Below are 22929 nucleotides of genomic sequence, written 5' to 3'. Positions count from 1 at the left end.
CTCTAATTTTCAAAGTTCTGTTTGCTTTTGCCAGAGCATCCTGTTATCAAATCTCTTATGTTAACCAAGTCCAAAGTCCATATCTGTCTTGTGTCCCCCAGCATTCTAACACACTTCTATTTGTTTTCTTTGTTTTTAAGTCTGATTTTCTGTCATTGTCTTTCCTTTAAAAATACTGCCAGGTGGGTTGAATGGCAAAATCCCTCTGGAATAGCAGAGTGGCAAAATCCCTCTGGAGCTCAGGTGGGGTGACTCAGGGTGCATCTCTCCATGCCCACATCTCAGACTCTCAAGTGTTTTATTGCTGGTGAAGTGGAGGATGAAATGGAATATCAGCTGAGTGAAACTGATATTGAGTATTGCTGATGCTTTTCTGTTCTTAGAATGATTTAGTGAAATAAACCTAGAGCAGCAAAGTGTGAGGTTTTTTATAGTTCACACCTGTTGTGTAAATTACAGCTTGATCTACCCTGAACTTATATCATGTCTGCTCAGTGTGGTATGAAAATAGCATTTTATCTGATTTCTAATGCTATTCTTGTTGGGATCTTACAGCAGACATTAAAGTCAATTACATTTGGTTTGTTCTGCACTTGAGAACTGTGTGTTATGAATATTTTTATTGCTTATGAAATCAGGGTAAAGACCAGCTCGAGGCTCAGCAGCCAAGTGAGTGCCAACAGTGACAGCCAGGCTGCTTTAAAATTAACTTGGATTCCAGGATGGTACAGACATTTCTGAGATCAGATTCTTAACAAAGGTGCTTGTCTCAGCTTCACAGCAGACAGCACTGGAGAGTTATTTCGATCCATCCATCCTGATTAGAGCAGCTCCACCTAAACATTCCAGTTCACTGGAGGATTGAACTCAATCCCATGTGCTGGAATTTTGTTTGCACTGCAAGAAGTGTTTAGATTGTGCCTTTTTTACAGTATAATGGTGACGGTGTAGAGATTCTTCAGCATTTTGCCACCCCATTGCGCTGCTTTATTTTGACTTACAGCTCATTGCAGGGGAATTACTGCTGTATTAATTCAGGCACTTGAGGAGAAATGAGATTAATGTACTTCTAAATAATGGAAGTCTTCCTGGAATGTATTGAATGTGCATTTTGTCTGCAGTTTATTTTGGATGAAGTCCCTGCCAGGAGCAGTGCAGACATTCTCGTCACTTTGCTGTGGGTGCTCTGAGCAGGGCTCTGCCTTTGGTGCCTCCTCCTCACCCCAGCTGGAGGCAGGAACTCTCAGGAGATGTTGCTGGTTCAGTTTTCCTGTTTGGCCTGGCTGCCTTCCCTGGGAGCATTTCCACTGCCAGCCCCACGGTGTCACATCCTGCAGGGACCAAACGGTGTCACAGCCTCCTGCTGTGCCAGGGGAACCTCCAGGCTGGGGCATTTCCCACTACTGCAGCCATGGAGGGATTATTTTAGGAGTGTTCCATTAGTGCTTCTGTGGATGACCTCATCTTCATGGAATCACAGAGTCCTTAAGGTTGGAAAAGACCTCCAAGAAATGACTGAGTGCAGCCTTCACCTGCATCCCACTGTGGCCATTAAACCAAGCAGTGCCACCTCTGCTTGGCATTTGGACACTTCCAGGGATGGTGACTCCACTGCTTCTCTGGGAGAGGAAGGGAATTCTGAAATCAAAAGCCATAACTTCATGGCAACAGGATGAACACTGTCCTTTTCCTAGATGAGCTTTTGGAAGGTGAAGGAAGGAGTATTTTCTTCTAGAGCTGAGTCACTGCTGGAATTAGCATAAGGAGCTCCTCTGGGCTGGTTCCAGTGGGCTTTGGCCAGTAACTCCTTGGGATGGACAGGGATGAAACCATCTCCTCCCATTTGGAGGTGTTAATTGGATTTTTCTTAGTTTATCTAAAAGATTTTATTTTAGTTTTTCTCAAGTGCTTGAATAAGCTTTTCCAAGTTGGCACTGTAGAAAACTCTTTTAGGTTAGAACAATCTTCATAAGGAAAATCATTGTTTTTTACAGGAAAGGAATTGGTTTTAGATGGTGGAGCCATGAAGCTCTGACTCCTCATTTCACAGGCTGAAACAACACCTTTTTATGGCCTCTCTACACTGTCTTGCTAAAACTAATTAAATTTAATTGCAGTTGGAAGTGAGGATTGCTGTCAGTTTATTTTCCATTGTGATAACCATCCTGCTGGGTTTGTGTGCTCCATGTGAGGGATGATTTCTCAGAGAAGTGTCTATAAATGCACCTGTGGAGCATCAGGGGCAGCTCATGGATATGCTCACAAACCCTGAAATCTTAATGAAGTAATAGAAAGAGGTGCATGATATATCTCAGTAATGAGAACTGGAAATATGTTTTCAGTTTCATTTTTCTGAAGGGAATTTCCCCCCTAATTAGCTGTTCACTGGAAAGAATCCACTGCACATAACTGGGTTTGGACTCCAGGAATCCCTCCCACATTTGGGGATGAGCTGTGCCATAGGGGTTCGTGTATGGGGCTGTAATTGTGCAGAAACTCCAAAGGAAATTCCATTGGGAAGGTTTGGGAATAAGGAACCACCAATCTGTGCTAGTTCAGCTGGATTTCTATCACATCTTGCTCTCAGATATTTCAGTTTTGAAAACCTCAGTGAATTGTATCAGCTGCAGCCCTGGCGTGTAGCAGGGAAGAGACATTTTGGAGATGTTCAAATCCAACAGGATCCTTTCAAAACACACTTCAATTTCCATGAAAGGTCCTGCAGATTGTCCCTCCTCTCTCCATTCTTCCATGTTGCAGTGGCTCTAAAGCCTAATGCTGCAGATACCAAATGTCATTTGAAGCAAAAACCCTAAACAAAAACTTTCCCCAGAGCTCATTAGTGCCATTCTTAATTATCCTGGGGCCCACTGGTGAGGGAGGGAAGCAGCATTCCCTCTGCTCCTGTGCTGGAAACCCTCTGGGGTTTCTGCTCTGCCAGACTGGACATTGTACCATGTGCTGGTGCTGATGGAATGCTGTTATCCAGCAGGAAACTCCTGAGTGGTTTCTCCTGGGATTGCTGTACCAAATACTAAGGTTTATTGCTTTAAGGATGTATATATATTGATATGTACATGGGTTTTTTAGATTTAGAACAGTTTTCCTAGATATGTGTCCAAGAAATGCTGCTTAGTGGCAAAAGACTTTTATCAAGATGAGAAAAAAAAAAAAAAACAGAGCTAAATCCTTTAGGTTTTGTTCTTTTTCAAACTGGGAGTTAGAAGCAAGACAGCCCAATTTTTACTGACAGTAGAGTCTTCCTATTTCAAGGAAAGGCAGACACAACTGTGTCCAGCTCTCAGCCCTGACCCTGCAGCTCATTTCTGTCAGTCCAGGCGAGCAATTTTAGGAATACACTGGGAGCATCCCAGCACCGGGGAGCAGGTGCTGCTGCCCTCCTTTGTGAGCAGGAGAAGCTCTGCCCGTGGAGCCCTGCCTTAGGCTGCCCCCTGGTGCCCAGCTCTCTTCAGCTCCAGCATTCCTGAAGGAAAAACTCCTCTGGCTGGGTGGAATCCACCCCAGTCCCCAACACACTCTGAATCCAAGGGGTGAGGGCTGTGCCAGTGGAGGGCATCCACACCCTGCTGCTGGTCCTCCAACTTCCTGTTCCACTTCTATTTAACCCCTGCTGACCAGGTGTGATCCAGCCTGGCCTTGCAGGTCTCTGTTTGCCCCAAATCTCACAGATTCCATTTGCTCCCCTTGCAGCTTTGTGGGAGAATCTCCCTCCCTGGACAATGAGGTGGTGTCGGGGCGGAAGCAGCCCGCGGGCAGCCACCCGTCCTCGCTGTCCTCGCAGACAGAGCCTCCCTCCCTGCCTGAGCACCATGACTACTCCAAAGAGCAAAGGAGCACCAGCCTGGACCGTTCCAGCACAGACATGGACTCCACTGATGGCACTGATGTGCCTCCTGCAGGGGACACACTCCCTGAGGACAAGAGTTATTTCTCCTTCATTGATGTAAGTTGCTGTCGTGTGTTCCCTCGGTTAAGCTCTCCCCAGTTCCTTCTGGAAACTTTGCCACCAGTTTTGCCCTGCTTTTCCCACACTGAATTTTCCCAGCTGCTTTCCTGCCTTTAGGATCAAAACTCCAGAGTTCTTCTAAGTCCCTGTGGTGTTTAGGTTCTGAGAGATTCCATAAAATTGCTGGCCTTGGATAATCAGTCGTGGAATCCCAGACGGGTTTGGGTTGGAAAGGATCTTAAAGCTCATCCAGTTCCACCCCCATCCACACCTTCCACTAGACCAGATTTTCTCCAAGCCCCATCCAACCTGGCCTTGGACACTTCCAGGGATGAATATTGGAAGCATAATTAAATAGCACAAATAGTCAGTGACTGCTGTGCAGATTTAAGACTGTAAGGACCTTCACTAATATTTTTCTAATTTACAATTGGTTTCTCTCCACAGTAGCTCACAGTTGCATTTTAAGGGATTTTTTTTTTTTGATATTGAAGAATCTTGCAGTTGGTGTAAGACCAGGAGTTTCTGGCCATACACAATTAATGATGTCTAGTGCTGCAAAAACTTTGTTTAGTTTGGAAAAGCTCTCTGAGATCATTGAGTCCAACTGTTGCCCCAGCACTGCCAAGGCCACCACTACCATGTCCCCAAGTGCCACATCCATACAGTGTTTTAACACTTCCAGAAGGTTTTGTTTTGTCGCTGGGCCACTAAAGGTGTCTCTGTAAAACATTAATAGCTCTAAGAGGCAAACATCACACAGCTGGCAAATGCTGTGTGATTAGTAGTTTATTTGTGACCTAAAATCTTTTGAAAAAAGGAGCAAACCCACATCTTCTGGAGAAGGGGAGGCTCAGGGATATTTGGTGCTTACAGGCAAATCTGTAACAGCACACTGCTTTAAGCAAGTAAATTACAGCTCCTTACTTTGTTCTGTAAATGTTACTGTTTATTGGATGTGCTGGAAATGACTGATCATAGAAGGTTTCTGAATGGTGGGACACTAAACTTGGAGTGTCCTTGTTGCTGGTGAGTGGCTTTGAGTGTTTGTGGCTGGCAGGGAAGCTGCAGCTCTGCTCTGCAAGGGAATTTTGTGTAGTTGTTCTTTGTAGATCCCAATCTTGGGATTTGCCTTCAGCTGCTACCAGCTGGCAAGGCCTGTATTTATAAAACACTCTAGGAACTAAACTCCTGATTATTGCAGTTATTTTTTTACATTAATTAAGTGCACATTATTCATGCAACTCAGGTATCCACAGCCTGGAGAGAACAAAGGATTATACCCAGTTAGCCACAAAGTACCATGTCCTCATCATACACTCTCTTTAATATGATTTTAAGTGACTACAATAATAATGATCAGACAAATATCCATTTTAATTGGTGAATGCAATCAAGTGGGGTGGGATTTCACTGTGAAGGAGCTTGGGCTCATTCCCAGGTGTGTGTTTGTGCAGCACACAGCTGTCCTGGACTCCAGTGCTCTGAAGACTCGGGTGCAGCTGAGCAAGAAGCGCCGGTGCCGGGCGCCCGCGTCGCACTCGCTGCGCAGGAGCAGAGGGCTGGACCTGGAGAACAGGTTCTCCTTGACAGAAGAATCAGATAATGGCTGGATGTTCAAAGATTCCACAGGTAACCCCTCAGCTATAACTGGTTGTGCTCAGCCTGGGTGCGAGGGCAGGAGTTGGTAAAAGGTGTTTTTTAAATTCTGCCCTTCATTCCTGCTCGAGTGCAGGAAGAGATGTTGAACAGGGTAGAGATGAAAAGCCAGCTCATGGTTTCCCCCTCTGCCTTTTTTTTTTTTTTTTAAACAATAAATTAGAAGAGAAGAAAACTATGCAACAGGAAGATTCTGAGGAGGAAGACAAGATCCAGCACACTCCAAGGTCATCTTCAGTGCAAGCCCAGAGACTGCCTGTGTTCCCAGGGATGGATCACTCTGTTCTCAAGGTGAGCTCAGGCAGAGCCCAGTAGGTGGGAGATAAACCAGTTCAGTACCTGCAGGTGCTTTATAAGGAATCCCCTCTCTCATTTCAGGACATGTTTTTTTTTTTATAAATCTGGGGTGATCTGTTCTGCATTCCAAAAAAACAAAATAGCCTGGATGCTGGCTTAAAAGGCTTTCTTTATTTTTATCTTTAGGCCCAGCTGAGGAAAAGACAGGAGTCTGAGAGCTCTGGTGACACTGGCTCTGCTCAGCTCTTCAAATCCCCCAAAGCACAGCTCGGCACTCCCGGCAGCAGAGTGCTGCCCTCCAGTGTGGAAAAGGAGGACAGGTGAGAGAATCCCAGCGTCAGGAAAAGGCTCATGCTCTTCTTGGTGGAAGCAAAAAATAATGCAACAAGCTGTACTTTCCTTTTTTGTTGTTGTTTCTGTCGGGAGTTTTAATAATGAAAGAATAAAGAGTATTTTCTTTTTATGTCTTAGGTCAGAAGAAAAGTCTCCTCAGTGGCTGAAGGAGCTGAAATCAAAGAAGAGACAGAGCCATTATGAGAATCAGGTTTGAAAAGGTACTTAGGTAGGAAGGGGGGCTTTGCTGGGTGCAGGTGTGCAGTGACAAACTCACATTTCCTTAGATGTGTTGGTGTCACCACTGTGGCCCCACCAACACTGCCCTTACCCTGCCCTGTGCACCAGGGGTGTCAGGGACTGGTGCCCCTCCACTCCCAGTCACAGTTCCACTGATTCTCTCCACATAATTTGATTTTCATAACTTCACTTTGTTGGGATTTCCCAAAGTTTGAAAACTTTGTGTGGTTTCAGCACAATTCTGGGTGGCTCTTAAGCATTTAATGCACTAAATAGACACAACCAAGGTGGCACTCAACAGAAAACACATTTTAAGGTTTTCCTGTCCCAGCTGACCATATCACACCCTTCCTTCTGTTTTCCTTTCCAGACAGTGATTCTAACTAGGAGAAGATAAAGAAGTTTAACAGAAGCCTTAACTCATCTGAACCTAAACCCCCATGTCATGTTGCTGCTGTTTGCTTCCTGCCTCAACTGCTCTGTGCATGGTGCCTTCCTGTTTTGTGGAGAAAAGCTGCTTCAATTCATAGTCAAATACAAAGCTGTGTCTGTCAGGTCAGGGGGGACAGTGGCACTTCAGACCTGCCTGCCAGGAGATCCCCCCTGGGTCATGGTCAGCACTTCAGAAAGTCTTGGAAAATAGAGATATTTGGGAGTGCTGTGATCCAGGGAACTCCCCTCGCTGTGGAACAGACTCTGTAGGTGTTCACCTCTGGGAGTTGTGTCTGGCTGGGCTTTGTGTTTGTTTATGAAAATAATAATTTTAATCAAATTTATCTTTTTTTTTTTTGGTGAACAAATAGTAAGCTCCTATTTAGAATGGAATTTGTGGAAGGTGAGAGTGGAAGAACAAATCATGTTTACTGCCATATTGAAAAAGGAAACTTGATTATTTTTTGTAAAATGTATTTTTGATTGGCTTGTATTTACATGTGATCTGCTGACCTGGCAGATGGAGATAATTTTTAGATGAACAAAATGTTAACTTTTGTCACTCTTGAAGTGGTATATTCTGTGTTTTGTCAGCATGTGGAATAATTGCTTCATTGGAATGTCTTTCCTAAAAAGGATCAAGCAATAATGTCAACCAGTTCTCTTTAAAAAAAAAAGTAAAAATATGTAAATACTGTTTTTATAACAAAAAAGGAAGGGAAGAGGGAGGATGTTACACTCATATCAGGGTTCCAGTTAATTGTTGAATGTCACTTTAATAGCAGTTCAGATAGTCCCACTTCATATTTTTATTTGTTAATCTGTAAATACCAGGTTTAAGTTTTTATTTTTATGCTGATTTTGTGGGATAACCTAAATGTGATCTTCAGTTTCTCAGATGATTTCCTGTCTTTTCCTTTGGCAAGATGTGCTGATAGCAGAGTAGAGATCTCCTGGTCCACACAGGTGTTTGGGTATCCCTAATTCTCAGATATTCCCTGTCTCTGGACACTCATTCTGAAGCACCAACCACCATGGCCATGGAGGACAGACTCGATTCTTGCCCCAGATAAGTGCTCTTTCATACCCTTTCCAAGTGTGGTAGCCCAGGGAGGGAGCTGACTCCAGGTGTTCCTCAGGCTCAACCGGGAAAACGTGGAAGAGGGAAAAGGAGAGGGGAGAGCTCTCCTCACCTGGCAGAGCTCCTTGGGCTGCACTTCCCACTGGCTGAGGGGCTCCCCTAGATGCAAACCATAAAGCACCAGCACTTCAGCTCCTTTTCCTTTTTGTCTTTTTTTTTTTTTTCCCCCCAATTCAGCGTTTTGGGAGCGCGGCTCCCGCGGGGCCTGCCCAGGCCAGTGTCTGTCAGGCTTGGAGCTGCCAAAACCATGTGCCAATTCACCTCATGGAAGAGTCACAGGGGGGGATTTGCAGTCCCAGTCTGCAGGAAATAGCAGCAGGATGGCAGGAGACAAGTCCCATCTGCACATCTCTTCAGTCCCGGATTTTATTCCGGTGGCAGCTCCCTGTGCTCCCTGGAGATGAGATGGAGATGTCTGTCTGATGTAAAAGTTTTTTCCCTGTTGCTTTGCCCTGTTTCTCATGGGAGCTGTTGCCACTGTTAGTTTGGCAGCCCCTCTGCTCCCCACAGAGCAGGGATCCCCAAGATTCTGATGGAATTTTGGGGATGGGCCGTGTCAGTGCTGCCACCACCACTGACCAGCTCCTTTTAAAACCTTGCACAGATTTCCTTCCCTCTCCTTTAGATGATGGTCTTGGTGTGGTTTTTGGGGGTGTATTCCTGTGGCAGCACCTAAGGGTGTGACACTCACCTGGGGCAGCCTGAGCAGCAGGTGCAGGTGAGGAGGATGATGGTGGCTGTTCTCACTCACATCAACTGGGGCCTCCCATATCCAGAAATCAGTCCCTGCTCACAGGAACATCCACACAGGCTGCATTTTCCTCTTCCACAGGTGACAGTGTTGTGTTCCCAGCAGTTGGAGGATTTACTGGTTCTTGGTCTAGGCCAGAAATTCTGTAACTGTTTGTGCTGAGGAAGGTGAGGGCATTGACACGAGGTTTCCACACAGCCCTTGAATGTGTTTGCATTTCCACATCTGCTTGGACAATGCACTGAAATTACTGTATTGAGTAGTTTAACCTACTACTGAGAAATGTTTAATGCTTAAATGTCTAATTAAAGAGCATCTTTAGAATGTTGTTGAATGGGAAAGTGTTTTTTCTGCTCTGTTATTTCTTTATATTGTACATGGATTAAATATCGACTTCCTTCTCTTCGGGTTATTGCTCTGTAATAAAAGATATATAAATATGTTATTACTTCTTAAATGATAGAACAGACTGTAATACACTTTATATAATTCTATTTTAATTCCAAATAATGCTTCTTGGAATTTTTTGTGCTTTCACCTTTGTTGCCATGTGCTTTTTCCTGCTGTTTATTGGAGATGGAAGTGAACTGTAAGGTTCCTTCAGATGTGCTGCTTCTTCCACTCCTGGATCCTGCCCTGGAGCAGGTTCAGGTCTTGTCTAAAAAGTGATGCTGAAGGTGATGGAGGCCCTGTCATGTCCTTTGTCTCTCCCCTCACAGCTCCTCAGCTGTTCTCCTTGCTTAAAAAGCCACATCAATATTGGGTTTTAAAGGTGGGATGAAGTGTTTTGTGGAATTCAGGCACACCTTCTGACTGCCCTCCTCTCATGATCCCCAGCAATCCCTGCTCCAGGTGTTGTGTCAGGACTTACACAGCTGCTCCATTGCTTTTTATTGGAATTCCCAGTTGTGGGTTTCTTCCTTTTTATTTTTCTGTTTGCAAATTCACCTTTTTAACATCTATGAATCTTCAGTTTGTTCCTCATCCACCAGAGCCTTTCAGTTCCTGCAGAGAAAGGAGCAATGCTTGATTCTCCCAACCTTTGACATCCCCAGACTCTCCATAGGACTTAACCCCCCCAGACCATCCCCTTTCCACTCCCCCAGAAGTTTGTTTCACCCTCTTCTTTCTTTGCAAACTGAAAATGCATGAGGGGCAGATTTGGGAATACAAAGTGTGACTTGTAGAAGGTTTGGAGCAGCAAATCCTTGATTTCTGCAGGGATGGTGTGTTTCAGGGGCAGGTGGGCAGTTCTGGGTGCTGCTCTGCCTCACGAGGTGTATCCAGGTACAAAACCTCTGGGGTGAGTTCCCAGAGCTGTCACTAGTGTCCCCAAGCCAGTTCTGGGGGTAAAACAAACTATTCCAGTGAAATCCAGAGCTGTCACCATGACTGTGCTCCCTGACAGCCCAAGGTCACTGTCTGCACCTCCCTGAAGGACACTGGTGCAAGAGCAGCTGCAGCCACATGAGGAAAGTGTTGGATCCATCCTTCAGCCCAGTGCTGAGAAGGAAAAACAGGTATTAATTGCTTTAATTCCTTTTAAAAATGGACTTTTAGGAGCTGAAGGCTTTTGGGGCCAGGTTGGACAGGACTTGGAGCAACCAGGTCCAGTGGAAGGTTGGGGGAGCAGGGGGGGCAGAATGAGATGAGCTTTGAGGTCCCTTCCAACCCAAATAATCCTGTGATTCTATGAAACCACTTCCATGGAGCTTTAAAGGGATTTGGGCTGTTCTGGCAGGGGCTGCAGAGTCCAGGCCTAGTTCTGCTCACCCTGGGAGTGGAGAAGGGTGGAGGGTGAGAATCTTTCCCAAGCTGGTGGTGAGCTTAATGTATTGAGCATAAATGTATTGCAAAAATATAATCTGCAATAACTTCTGGTTCTTCTGGTGGGATTGGCAGAGGAGGAGAGGGAAAGCCAAGGTCTGGTGGTTTATGGGTTTTTCTCATTCCATATTAAACAAAATGGTACCAAATCTGGTTTTGAAGGAGCTCTTGTGGAGATTAAGCTTTTGTGTTGCTCCACATGGCTTTATAGAGTCTGTCAATCTGGGTCGCAATAAATACATAGATAGAAATCACATAGATAGTGATAGAAATCCCATATTTTGTGTTACACAGTTTCCTAGGGAATAAAGATATTCTGGCTGCTGTATTTTGTTCTGTACCATTGCAGTTCCAGTTTAGCTTTGCCAGGTATTAACAACAACAAAAAAAAATCTATTTTCCAGCAGTCATTTTTCAAAGGGATTTAAGAGGCTGACAGCAAGAGGAAATTGAGGTCTGTTTGGGAGAGGCATCAAGGAGATCCAGTGCCCCTTCTGTCATGTTTTTGGAATTGCCTTGTCAGTGTGGAGAGCTGGGAGAGGCAGATCCAGGGCCCTGAGGCTGTGGCAGAGCTCAGTGAATGAGGCTGCTGGGAAGGAAGGGACTGGCACAGGAAATTCTGTGTTTGTAATTTGTTGAGGACAGCTGATACTGTGTTTGGTGAGACAGAAATGAATCCATTCCCCCTCAGTCTGTTGGAGCTCTGATGGGGACAACAAATCTTCATCAGGAACCACAGATAGGCAGAGTGAGGAAGAGTCAGTTGGAGACACCTGGCTCATCCCTGTCACACCAGGCCTGGAGCATCACCCAGGGAGGCAGGGATGGGGTGGGGCTGAAGAGCCTCATTCTTACATGTACAACAGGAGAGGTTTCCATCCCTCTCCTGGTTTCCATCCCTCTCCCATTCAGTTTGTCCAGCCTGGCCCAGAGAATTCACTTTTCTGGCAATTTCAGTTAAGGTTTCGTGGGTAGTTCTTGGTTTCAAGATGAACCACACTCAGAGCAGGTAGAAAAACCTGTAAGGGCTGTAATAAATTGGGATCTATGCAGCTGAATAAAATGTTCTCTGAGGAACATGGTTTGGGTCTGAAGGGACTCTCAGTGGTGAAGAGGGAGTCAGGCCTGCTACCAGTAGAGTGAAATGCTTCCAGTTTGGTGCCTGGCATGAAATGCTCCCAGTTTGGTGCCTTACATCCCCCTGTGCCTGTGAAGATGGACAGACCCTTGTGCCAGGCTCCAGAAAGGCCTCATCACACACCCCAGGATGTGTTTCCAGCGTGTTCCTGGGAAATGCCAGGCAGGGAGCCAGACTGGGGACAGACAAAGAAAAGGAACTCGATGGAGAGAACCTGCTTAGGCCAAAGTTACAGCAAGAACACCAATCTGGAAGTGCTGAGCTCCCAGAGCTGACACCAGCCCTGCATCACACCTTGTGTGGAGCCCTCACAAACAGGGACATTTTGCCTGGTTTTTGCTTCACCCTGCTCTCGGTTTCCAGGCTAAACCCTCCCCAGGTGTGTTTGTAGGTTGGGATTCAGCTCAACCCTCCCCAGGTGTGTTTATAGGTAGGGATTCAGCTCAACCCTCCCCAGGTGTGTTTGTAGGTAGGGAATCAGCTCAACCCTCCCCAGGTGTGTTTGTAGGTTGGGATTCAGCTCAACCCTCCCCAGGTGTGTTTGTAGGTAGGGATTCAGCTCGTAGGTTGGTTGAAGGTAAATCAGCTGGAGAGGATGCAGTGGGTGCAGAGCTTCCCACAAAGCTATTCCTGGACAGGGAATGCTGGAGGTGGGAGCAGATCCTGCCAGGGGGAGAGGGGTGCCAGGAGCTGGGGCTGTTTATTGCTTGGGGGTGCACAGAGGCTCCTGAGGAACCTGGGTGTCACCTCTGTCCTTGAGCCCTCACAAACGGGGCCGTTTTGCCCGGTTTTTGCTCCGCGCTGCGCTCGGTTTCCAGGCTTAAACCCTCCCTGGTGAACTGCTGATGGCGGAGTTTTCCAGAGAACCTGGCAAGAAGCAGCGTGAACGTGCTGATGTGAATTTGGCCGTTAATCTTCTGTAAATCGAGCGGCCCGTGTGCGAGGGACAGCCGGGAGAAATCGGCGTGACGTTTGCATGGCCCGCTGCGCGCCCGCGCTATTGAGGTGGGATCTCATGGCTGGAATTCCGTGGACGCAGCTGCTGCATCAGCGCCCCGGGAATTCTGCTGCTCTGTTCAGAAGCAACCCCATAAATAGCGGGGCCGCCCGTGCCGCCCGGCACAGCGGAACCACACGGAGAGGTTAGCACTGCTGGGACTGCAAGGGGCTTTCACCAAGAGTTGGTGTGTCTGAGTCTGAGTCAGACACGCGGGGTTTGGCCAGAAGTGAAGCTGCAGGGTTTGATTCAGGACGTTGCCAAACTCCTTTATTCGTCTCTTAAGCCCCTTGTCTGCGTGGCGTGGCTGGGGAAGGCGTGTTCTAATGCTGGACTAGAGTTTTGTGGATGTTCCTGGAGAGTGAAGAGGGGGCTCTCACCGCCATCCCCCCTGGCCACGGCGGCACAGCAGCTCCAGCTGCCGGGTTTGGTGTCCCCCGGGATGCTGGAGCAAGGGAATGGTGTCAGGTTTATGTTGTGGGGAAAGATGTCAGCAGCTGGAAGCTGAGAAATTCCTGCTGGGAACAAAGGCGGGGCTGTGAGAGGGGAGTTTAGTGGCAGCTGGGTGAGCTGCCCTGGGCAGAGGGCTCTGTGTCACCTGGGACGTGGCTCAGTTCAGTCCTGGAGGTGCCTGGGTGAGGATTTGGGGCCTGTGTGCAGGAGGGAGAGGAGGATGGATAACAGAGCTTGGACATCTCTGGGGATTTATGCACTGGGGTCTGTGCTAACCCCTGCTGCCTGTTGCGTGCCAGCTTCATCCTCTGTTTCATCATCAGCTGTAAATCCCAGTGCCTCCCACCTTAACCTCCTGCACTTTGGGTTTTCCAGGCACAATGACCGAGCAGCAAAGTCCCCCCGAGCAGATGGCGACTGGGGAGGGTGCTGGCGAGCGAGGTGGCACCTACAAGGTATACTGGGCTGTACTGGGGACTGGGTGGAGCCGTGGGGTGCCAGGCTGGAACCAATGCAGGAGCTGCTGGAGACAGGAGTGGCCTCCAGCTCTCCCACAGCAGCAGTGGGTGGTGGCCCCACTCTGGTGTTGAGCCCAGGGGTGGCTGCAGGCTGGGAAGAAGCTGGGGCTGGGGACCTGCTGCTGCTGCCTGCAGGAGGGACACTGCTCCCTGCCTGCATGGCTGCCAAGGTCTTTGGCTGGCCAGGCTGGTATGCAAATGCCCAGGGATTTAATCCAGGAGATGAAGCATCCCAGCACAGCAGGGTCAGCTGTGGGCCCAGGCACTGAAACTCCCCAGGTGTGTTTGTAGGTTGGTTGAAGGTAAATCAGCTGGAGAGGATGTGGTGGGTGCAGAGCTTCCCACAAAGCTGCTCCTGGATGGGGAAGGCTGGAGGTGGGAGCAGATCCTGCCAGGGGGAGAGGGGTGCCAGGAACTGGGGCTGTTTATTGCTTTGGGGTGCACAGAGGCTCCTGAGGAACCTGGGTGTCACCTCTGTCCTTGAGCCCCCCGTTATGTGGTGTGAGCAGGAGGCTCTGCCCTTGTCCCAGACTCAGGTGTTGCAGCTGGGACCCCTTTGGGACAGTGACAGGGGGTGCCTGGTCACCCCACAGACCCTCCTGGTCCCTGAATGGTGCTGGGACTGGCTCCAGCCCATCCTGCAGCTCAGCCTCGAGGCTCTGCTGAGAGCAGGGCAGCCTGGGGAGGCACTGGGGTCTCTGTACCTGGCAGGGCTTAGAAGGAAACTCTGAATAAAGTGCTCATGCCAGGCCAGGTCAAGGGGATGGTTGGATCTGGAGGGAGCAGTGATAAGGAAATGATAATGGGCAATGACCAGGCTGGGGATAGGAGAGGCAGCCCATGGCTCAGAAATTCTCTGAGCCCAAATCTTCTGTATTTTAGCTGTTTTTCAGCCTGTCATGGACAAAATTCCAGCTTGTGCTTTACCAAACAAACACCCTTGGCCAGAGCTCTGTCAGGGCAGAGGCACTGGCAGGACCCGGCTCTGCCGGGCAAGGAGTGACATTGGCACAGGATGGCTGGGATGGAGGGACACTGCCAGAGCCCTTTGATCACTGCTGCCCCCATTTCCTGGGGTGTTCCCCTGCTGTGGTGCCTGACAGGGTCTCTCCCCACCTTAGATCACAATCTACGAGCTGGAGAATTTCCAGGGGAAAAGGTGTGAGCTGACAGAGGAGCTGCCCAACATCACCGAGAAGGAGATGGAGAAGGTGGGCTCCATCCAGGTGGAGTCTGGCCCGTAAGTCTGGGGTGGGGAAGGTGGAGCAGCCCCAGGGGGTGGCAGGGAGAGCATCCCCCTGACCCTGGGCTCCTGCAGGTGGCTGGGCTTCGAGCGCCAGGCCTACGCTGGGGAGCAGTTTGTGCTGGAGAAGGGCGACTACCCCCGCTGGGACTCGTGGTCCAACAGCCACAGCAGCGACAGCCTGATGTCCATCCGGCCCCTCCAGATTGTGAGTAGGGCTGTGCTGGGCTGGCCACAGCGCTGGGGACCATCAGGGGACAGCCCCTGAGCCGCCCTTTCCCCCAGGACAGCGCTGACCACAAGATCCACCTGTTTGAGAACGCGGGCTACACCGGGCGCAAGATGGAGATCGTGGATGACGACGTGCCCAGCCTCTGGGCCCACGGCTTCCAGGACCGTGTGGCCAGCGTCAAAGCCCTGAATGGAACGTAAGGATGGGGACACAGGGGACACCCCGACAGCTTCCTGCCTGTGGCACTGTAGTTGGACCCCCCAGGGTGGTGGCAGGGGCCACGGTACGGCTCATGCCCGTCGTGTCCCTTGTCCCCTCCCTGCTGCCACCTTTTCCCTAGCCCATAAGGAGTAATAGGGACCATGGCATTGTCCCGGGGGCTGGATGATGACTCCTTGCCCTAACCCACCACCCAAGCTGTGGTCCCTTCTCCATGAACTCTCCATCCCCTCCTGGCATGTGGCATTTCCCACCCGAGCACTGCAGCCTGTGCTGTGGCACTTGGTGACACAGGAGTGGCCCTGGGCAGCATCATCTGGCTGTGGCAGGCAGTAGATGGGGACACTGGGATGGGAATGGGAACGCTGGGGTGGGGATGGGGGCACTGCCCCTGCTCCAGGGGCTGCGGGGGTGTGGGGGGGGCACCACTGAGCACTGCCTCGGTCCCTGCAGGTGGGTGGGCTATGAGTACCCCGGGTACCGGGGCCGCCAGCACGTCTTTGAGAAGGGCGAGTACCGGCACTGGAACGAGTGGGACGCCAACCAGCCCCTGATCCAGTCCGTGCGCCGCGTGCGGGACCAGCAGTGGCACCAGCGGGGCTGCTTCGAGAACAGCTGAGGGACCCCCCGCCCCCGCCGGGGCCGCTGGAGGGCTCCCCCCGCTGCTGCCGTGACCGTGGTGTTCTTTGTGCAAAAACCTCAATAAAGCTCTGAGCTGGAGGCTGCCGGGGCCCGCCTGGTCCTGGGGCTGGGGGAGGTCCGGGAGGGGGGCAGGGGGATGGGGATGGGGATGGGGCCGTGCCCAGCAACCCCGCGCAGGGCAGAGCGGGGAGTGCCAGTGTTTGCAGTGTTACATAAAGGCTGCAGCTTTCCAAAGATAACCCCCGGTGCTGCCGTGTCAGGGTTTTTCCAGTGCCTCTGTCCCTTTTCACAGCATCTCCTGCCCGCTCCCAGGGCTGCTGGCCAGTCCCAGGGCGGGGAGGGGGCTGGGGGGGATGTGGAGCAGCCATCCCTGGGTGGTGCCAGGCCCTGTGCTCATCCCATGGTGGGATGGCTGTGCCCAACCTCAGCGTCCTGCAGGGGCTCCAGCCTGTCCCCAAGGAAGTTTCCCACTGTCCTGGGGTGGTTTCTCCCACGGGAATGAGCTCTGACATGGGGGAAGCTGTCCTGGGGCAGAGGTGGGGGGTTCAGGGGTGCCACAGGGTGCTGAGCTGCCCTGGCACTGTCCTTCCCCAGGGGCACTGTGGCCACGCTTGGGGACCCACTGGGCTGGGGCAGAGATGGGAGATGGGTGATGGGCTTGAGTCCATCTGAGGGCTTTGTGCAGGTCCCTGAGCAACCCCCCAGAGCTTTTCCCTTTGGGGGGGTTGGTGGCTGTGGAAGGCAAGTGTCTGGCCCTGAGTGTCAGAAGCTGCTTCCAGAACAGCACCTGGGGCTGCCACAGCTGGGGCTGGGATGAGCTAAACCAGATCACTGGGGCTGTGCTGAGCACTGTGACAGCCCCTGCTGAGGGGATGGGATGTGGCTGCAGGGCTGCACTGGGACCTGGGACAGGTCCATGAGGGTCCAGGGCTCAGGATTAACTGAATGGATTAATCCAGGAGATGGGGAGGGCAATGCTGGGTCTGTCTGTGGGGCTGCAGTAGGAGACACAGGCGAGAAAGGCGAACTCCAGGGCTGGGAATGCTGGAAACTCTGGATCACACCCTGGCCTGTCCATGGCCTGATGGGTTCCTTGCAGAGCTGCAAGGTCACCTTGGCCCCTCTGGCCCTGGATACCCCATCACCTGGAGCTGGGGCAGCTGCAGACCCCGGGGACTGACCCCACACACGTCACTACCAGGGAAGGCTCTGGTGACAACACCCTGTGGGTGACCCTGTGCAGCCATCCTGGGGTAGGGCATGGGGCAGAGGTGACCCTGGGGGGGCTGCAGCCCATCTCCTGCTGTGGGACCCTCGGGGGGTGCTGTGAGGGGGAAGGGGCAGGTGTGGGGTCTGTTCATGCTGGGTGATGCTTGCTGGGCTGACAGGGGGATCCAGTTCCTCTGTGGGGTGAAGGGGGTCGTGGGTGCTGCACAGCAGCAGCAGTGTCCCCCCCTCTGTGAAACCTCCTTTCCTGCAGCCCCCAGCCCCGTGCAGCCTCCCGGCTCAGCTGCTGGGACAATGCCAGCAAAGGGACTCTGCTGCTGCCCTCACCCCTCAGCCCAGCCCTGGCTGTCCTGCCCATCCAGCCACATCCCACGGGAACGTGTGACCCCCTTGTGACCTCAGCTTTGTCCTGGTGTCACCGAGGGACCCCTGGGGTGCTTCTCAGGGACCCTAAAGGAGCCCAACACCCAGCACCGAGTGCACCCCAGCCCCAGGCTGCTGCCCCAGCTCCAGGTGATGGGGTTTCCAATGCCACAGGGGACAAGGTGACCTTGCAGCTCAGCAAGGAAGAGCGGCCTCAGCCCCTGCCCACCCCCAAGGACCCGGGCCGGTGTCGGGGAGGCTCCCGCGGTGCCCCCGGTGCTGGCACGGCCGCGGGCGCTCCCTGCCCGGGCTGCAGACGGGCAAAGCCAGACGCTCCCCAGCGCTTTGAGGCGTTTTATCGCGCATGGAAAGAGCCGAGCTCAGCAGCTCCGGCGGCGGCTGCCGGGCTGTCGGGGGGATCAAGTCTCTGGCCCCGAAACGCCTGAAGCGGGGCTGGCGGGGCTTTGTTGGCCGGGCCCGCCCCGGCTCTTGGCACGCGTTCGGCTGATGCTTGCAAAGTCCAAATCTCCTCGCCACCAACCCGACAAAGCGGGTGACTCGAATGTGACAGGTAATGAAATAACTCGGGCTCGGTGCTCGGGCAGACAAAGGCTGCGGCGGATCAGCTGACCCTGGTTTTCATTGGGGTTTAATCCAGCATTCTCGCTTTGAATCAGGCTTTAACTATTTTGTAAATAGTTTTGGCACCTCTCTGCTGCAGCTCGGTATAAATTCCACCTCCCGGCCCCAGCCCGTCACTGGCTCAAGCGGGTACTGGTATAACTGGTAAGACTTTGCTATTTATTGTCCTCTCTCTTGCCGCAGCCTCCTCCCGACCCCCGGGGCCGGGGTCCCTTCCCGGTGCCCGCGGGGTGTGGGCACGGAGCCGGGGACAGTCCCGTCCCCGCAGCCCAAAGCAGGACATCCCACCCGGCCACGGCTCCGTTTCTTTTTGTCAGGAATGAGTTTTCACCTGATTTTGAGCTGCTCAGATACTGAGGGTCCCTCTGGGCTTGAGGATGGGGGTCTTTCCCAGGAGTGGCAGTGCCAGGCTGGGGCGGGAGGGCTCGGCACAGGCTCCCAGGGCTGGGGATGGCGGGGGGAGCCCCAGTGCTTCTCTCCATCACCCCTTCCAGCACCACGTGGGACGCTCAGCTGGACAGGGACAGTAGGAAATGCTCGACCACAGGGCCTGGGCTCCACTGGGAATGATTGAGGAATTCCCTGAGCTCACAGTTCCCTGTGCTGGAGACCCCAGGCAGGTCTCAAGGACCATTGCCTGAGCCAGGGGAGGTTTGGGGTGCTGAGCAGCCCTCAGCAGAGTTTGTCCCTGGCACCCCCAGACTGAGCCCATCCTGCTGCAAGTCCTGGTCCCACCACCCTCTTCCCTGGGTAAACTGCAGGGTACAGATGGGGGCATGGACAGAGGGCTCTGAGCAAGGTCCCCAGCGTGTCCTCAGGGGCAGATTTTAACCTGCTGAGTTTCCCTCCCAAGGCAGCAGACAACCCAGCTGATGATGGCTTCCGAGCACCAAATGCCAGCCTCCAAGCAGCAGCAAGCCAGCTCCAAGGTCAGTGGGACACTGCCCAGCCCTGCAGGGGGACCAGGACACCCTCATCCTCTCTGGGTGCCCAAATCATACCCGGAGGCACTGCTGGGAGCAGCTGGTGCCAAGCACGGCCGGCAGCGCTGCTGAGCCTTTGCAGCAGGAGCAGGGGATGGGGAATGGGATTTTTTGGCATCCCTCAGCCTCGGGGCAGGCGGAGCGGCTGGGAACAGACCAAGTGCTGATCTCCCACCACCGCTGCAGAAACAACAGGTCTGTCCCTAGCGCCTGACCCCTGAGATCTGTGCTGGGCTGGTGGCTCCGGGGCTGTCCCCGGGCTGTCCCCAGGTGTCTGGGTCGCCGTGTCCCTCTGGTGGCTGCGGGCTCCAGCCACAACCGAGCCCCTCAGCCTGTTTGATGCCTGCTGTGAGCGTGGGCATTCCTCTGCCAGGAGCACCGGGGCACTGGGACAGAGCTGGCAGGGCCTCGTGGGCACCCGTGAGTGGGACCTGCATCCTCAGGGGGATGGCAACTGTGGCTTGCATTTGCAGGCTCCTTAAAAACCTCTGGAGTGCAATTTTGGGAGAGGGAGAGGTCTGGACTGCTGCAGATGCGCTGCCCCGTGGTTGGGGACAGCGTGTGCCCCCAGTGGTGGTGGCAGGGGCGGGTGACACCCGTCCTGAGCTCCTGCTCTCTTTCAGATTGCCATCTTCGAGCAGGAGAACTTCCAGGGCCGCTGCCATGAGCTCAGCGGGGCCTGCCCCAACCTGAAGGAAGCCGGCGTGGACAAAGTGGGCTCCATCCTGGTGCACTCCGGACCGTACGTGAGGGACCTGGGGGGCTGCGGGGGGCTGGAGGGAGGGGCTGGGGAGGAGGGGTCTCCCCGCTGCCACGCCCGCATCGCCCCGCGGATTTCCTGTGGCCAACGCCGCCGAGCTGCTCGCCCAGCTCACCCCGGTGAGCGCCCGGTGCCACCAGGTGAGCAGGGGGACACAGTGGGTGACCAGGGGGTGACACTGTCACCTGGACAGGCTGATAGCCCCGCTCAGCGGCAGGAGAGTGGAGGGCTGTGGGCGTGGGCAGAGATCACAGCGTTACCCCCAGCTTGGTTTCCCTCCCTTTGGGTGCAGGCACAGGTGAGACTGGGACCTCCTTATGCCCTCTCCCCACCTGCTGGCCCTGTGTGTGCTCTCCAAGCCACGGGCTCCGGGCAAGGGAGAGCCCCCGAAAAGTCCCTGGAGAGTTCCCAGTGCTGTTCCCAGAACCACGGGACAGCTGGTGGGAGCACAACCCCAGCTAGGATATTTGGGTGATCCCGTGAGTCCCCAGCGACCAAGGATGGGTGGCCACCACAGCGGGAAGCCCTGGGGTGTCACTGCTAGCCGGAGGCACCGCAGCCCCGCCTGGCACCTCCCTGGCACCCCTCCCATCCGGGCGGGGAGCAGGGGGCACGGCTGGGGCTCAGCCCGGGCGCTCGCCGGGGGCGGTGCCGGGGGCCGATCCCCGCTCCGCTGCCCCCTCTAAAGCGCGCCCCCTGCTCTCTTCCAGCTGGGTGGGCTACGAGCAGGCAAGCTGCAAAGGGGAGCAGTTTGTGTTTGAGAAGGGGGAGTACCCCCGCTGGGACTCCTGGACCAACAGCCGGAGAAGCGACAGCATCACTTCCCTGAGACCCATCAAAGTGGTGAGAGCACCCAGACAGCCACTACCCACCCGCCAGACCAAGGTCTGCAGCCAGAAGTCTTCCCCAGCCTTCCCCCGCCCTCCCCAGCCCCGCGGGCGGAGGGGCACCCCCTCCTGCGCACCCTCGCCCCAGCCCTCGGGGCCCGGGGAGCCGTGGGGGGGTCGGAGGGGGCGCGGGGACGGGGGCGGTGGCAGGTGACCCCAGAGCGGAGGACGTCTGCTGGTAAGTCTGGCAGTGCCCGCGCAGGCAGCGGCTCTGTGAGCCGCATGGATGGAGGGATGCGGAGCACCCCCGGCACCGCTGGGAGCGGTGGCGCACGGTGCCCGCCCTGGCCTCGGGTTCCCCACAGCCCTGGGCTCTGCCCCCCCTGCCCAGCCCCGCGGGGCCGGCGGCCGCTGAGCCCCGTCTCTGCTCTCCCGGCTGCAGGACAGCCAGGAGCACAAGATCGTGCTGTACGAAAACCCCAGCTTCACCGGCAAGAAGATCGAAATCATAGACGACGATGTGCCCAGCTTCCACGCACACGGCTACCAGGAGAAGGTCTCATCCGTGCGGGTGCAGAGCGGCACGTGAGTACCGGGGCCGGCGGGGGTGGGTCCCGGGCGGTGCCCGAGCATCCCCGCGGGGCTGCGCTCCGCCGGGCCATGCTTGGGGTGAGTGTGTTGTATGACCTCCCCCCCGCCTCCGCTTGCCTTGCCAGGTGGGTGGGATACCAGTACCCTGGCTACCGGGGCTACCAGTACCTGTTTGAAAAGGGGGACTACAAGGACAGCTCAGACTTCGGCGCTCAGCACCCCCAGATCCAGTCGGTCAGGCGCATCCGGGACATGCAGTGGCACCAGCGCGGTGCCTACCACCCCACCAACTAAAGCCCCCGGCCCGTGCCGGGGCGCGGGGAGCGGAGCAAGCGTTCCCCCGGCCGCCGCTGTGCCCCCGCGGCCTCGCCTCTCGCCTCCCCCCGTGTGATGCCCGCGCTGCCGAAGCAACTCAATAAAGCTTGGAGTTTCAAAGTCCCAGCTCTGCCCTTTCATCCGCGGCGTGCTGAGGGACTCCGCTGGCGGGTTGGGATGCCCGCCCTGCCCTCCGTGCTCCTGGCCGGGGAGGGGGCTCATCGCCGCGCCGCCGATGCTCTCAGTGCCACCCTGCGGCGGTGCCATCGGTGCTGGCGGGTCACCCAAGTGTCCGGGTGAGGGAGGTGACCTGGGGGCTCTGGGGCTCAACCCTGTCCAGGGTGCACGGCCAAGGCCGTGGGTGACGTCCTGCTGCGGGGACGAAGGTGTGCCCTGAGCACCGGGGCAGATGGCACAGATCCTGCGGGGGCTAGGGGAGGAATTGCCCTCTCGATCGGGGCACCTCCGAAGTGGCACTCGTTATTATGCTCTGAGGGCTGTAATTAGTAACAACGCTTTAATTTAGCAGTCACGGTGCTAGAGGATGCCTTTATGATCATGTCATAAATCGGGCAAAGGAAGCGGAGGAGCGCAGCCGCACCTGCTTGGCCGGGGGCTCCGTGTGGTGGCAGAGGCGGTGGCGGTGACGGTGGCAGACGCGGTGGCGGGGGCGGCTGGGCTCGGTCCCCTCCGGCAGCAGGACGTGGCCGTGGCAGCTGCTCAGTGTCACTGCTGCAGTGTGGGCACAGGCGAGGGCCACCTGACGGGGCAATCCGGGCACCTCGTGGCTCCTGCCGCTCTCCTGGCCCCGCAGGGTCCCGCCTGGCTGCGGGGTTTGGGTGCGAATCCCAGCAAACCCGGGAATCTCGGGGAGTCAGGGATGCACAGCATCCTCCTCGTCAGCTCCCGCGCCCAGCCGCCGCGGAGGAGGGGGTTCGCCCCCGAATCCTCCGTGTGCCTGAGGCTTTTCCCTGTGCTCCGGCGGAGTCCCCCGGCCGGCACAGCCCAGCCCACGGGCGACCAGCCCGATTCATCGTTCGCCACACGCTGCTGTGACATGCCAGCTCCTCGGCCAGGCTTTGCGGAAAGCTGCGCCTTTCCTTCCCCAGGGAGGATTCAGGATCATCCCAGT

The 22929-nt window shown here is 54.2% G+C and overlaps 3 protein-coding genes across 7 annotated transcripts in view; all 3 read left to right on the top strand.

The window, feature by feature from the left end:
* Positions 1–9285, top strand: part of KIAA1671 (KIAA1671 ortholog) — a 64935-nt gene extending 55650 nt beyond the window's left edge. For all 5 annotated transcript variants that reach the window (XM_059863764.1, XM_059863765.1, XM_059863767.1 and 2 more), the window contains 6 exons: positions 3712–3964; positions 5425–5599; positions 5790–5917; positions 6110–6243; positions 6395–6477; positions 6867–9285. In XM_059863764.1, coding sequence (XP_059719747.1) covers positions 3712–3964; positions 5425–5599; positions 5790–5917; positions 6110–6243; positions 6395–6473 — 769 coding nt within the window. In that variant the 3' untranslated portion in view covers positions 6474–6477; positions 6867–9285. The remainder of the gene's footprint in view (positions 1–3711; positions 3965–5424; positions 5600–5789; positions 5918–6109; positions 6244–6394; positions 6478–6866) is intronic.
* A 131-nt stretch (positions 9286–9416) lies between these two features.
* On the top strand, positions 9417–16167 carry CRYBB3 (crystallin beta B3). Its single transcript, XM_059863769.1, has 7 exons — positions 9417–10340; positions 12604–12927; positions 13611–13690; positions 14875–14993; positions 15072–15204; positions 15282–15424; positions 15901–16167. The coding sequence occupies exons 2-7, from the start codon at positions 12762–12764 to the stop codon at positions 16064–16066; spliced, it is 807 nt and encodes a 268-aa protein (XP_059719752.1). The 5' UTR covers positions 9417–10340; positions 12604–12761; the 3' UTR covers positions 16067–16167.
* Positions 16168–18712: 2545 nt separating this feature from the next.
* On the top strand, positions 18713–21923 carry CRYBB2 (crystallin beta B2). The gene is made up of 5 exons (XM_059863771.1): positions 18713–19250; positions 19928–20046; positions 20775–20907; positions 21334–21476; positions 21608–21923. Exons 1-5 carry the CDS (start codon positions 19194–19196, stop codon positions 21774–21776), a joined length of 621 nt encoding a protein of 206 aa, XP_059719754.1. The 5' UTR covers positions 18713–19193; the 3' UTR covers positions 21777–21923.
* Positions 21924–22929: the final 1006 nt, after the last annotated feature.

The sequence above is a fragment of the Haemorhous mexicanus genome, chromosome 19 (assembly GCF_027477595.1).
Source record: "Haemorhous mexicanus isolate bHaeMex1 chromosome 19, bHaeMex1.pri, whole genome shotgun sequence".
NCBI classification, from domain to species: Eukaryota; Metazoa; Chordata; class Aves; order Passeriformes; family Fringillidae; genus Haemorhous; species Haemorhous mexicanus.
This window is presented reverse-complemented; position numbering and strand designations above follow the sequence as displayed.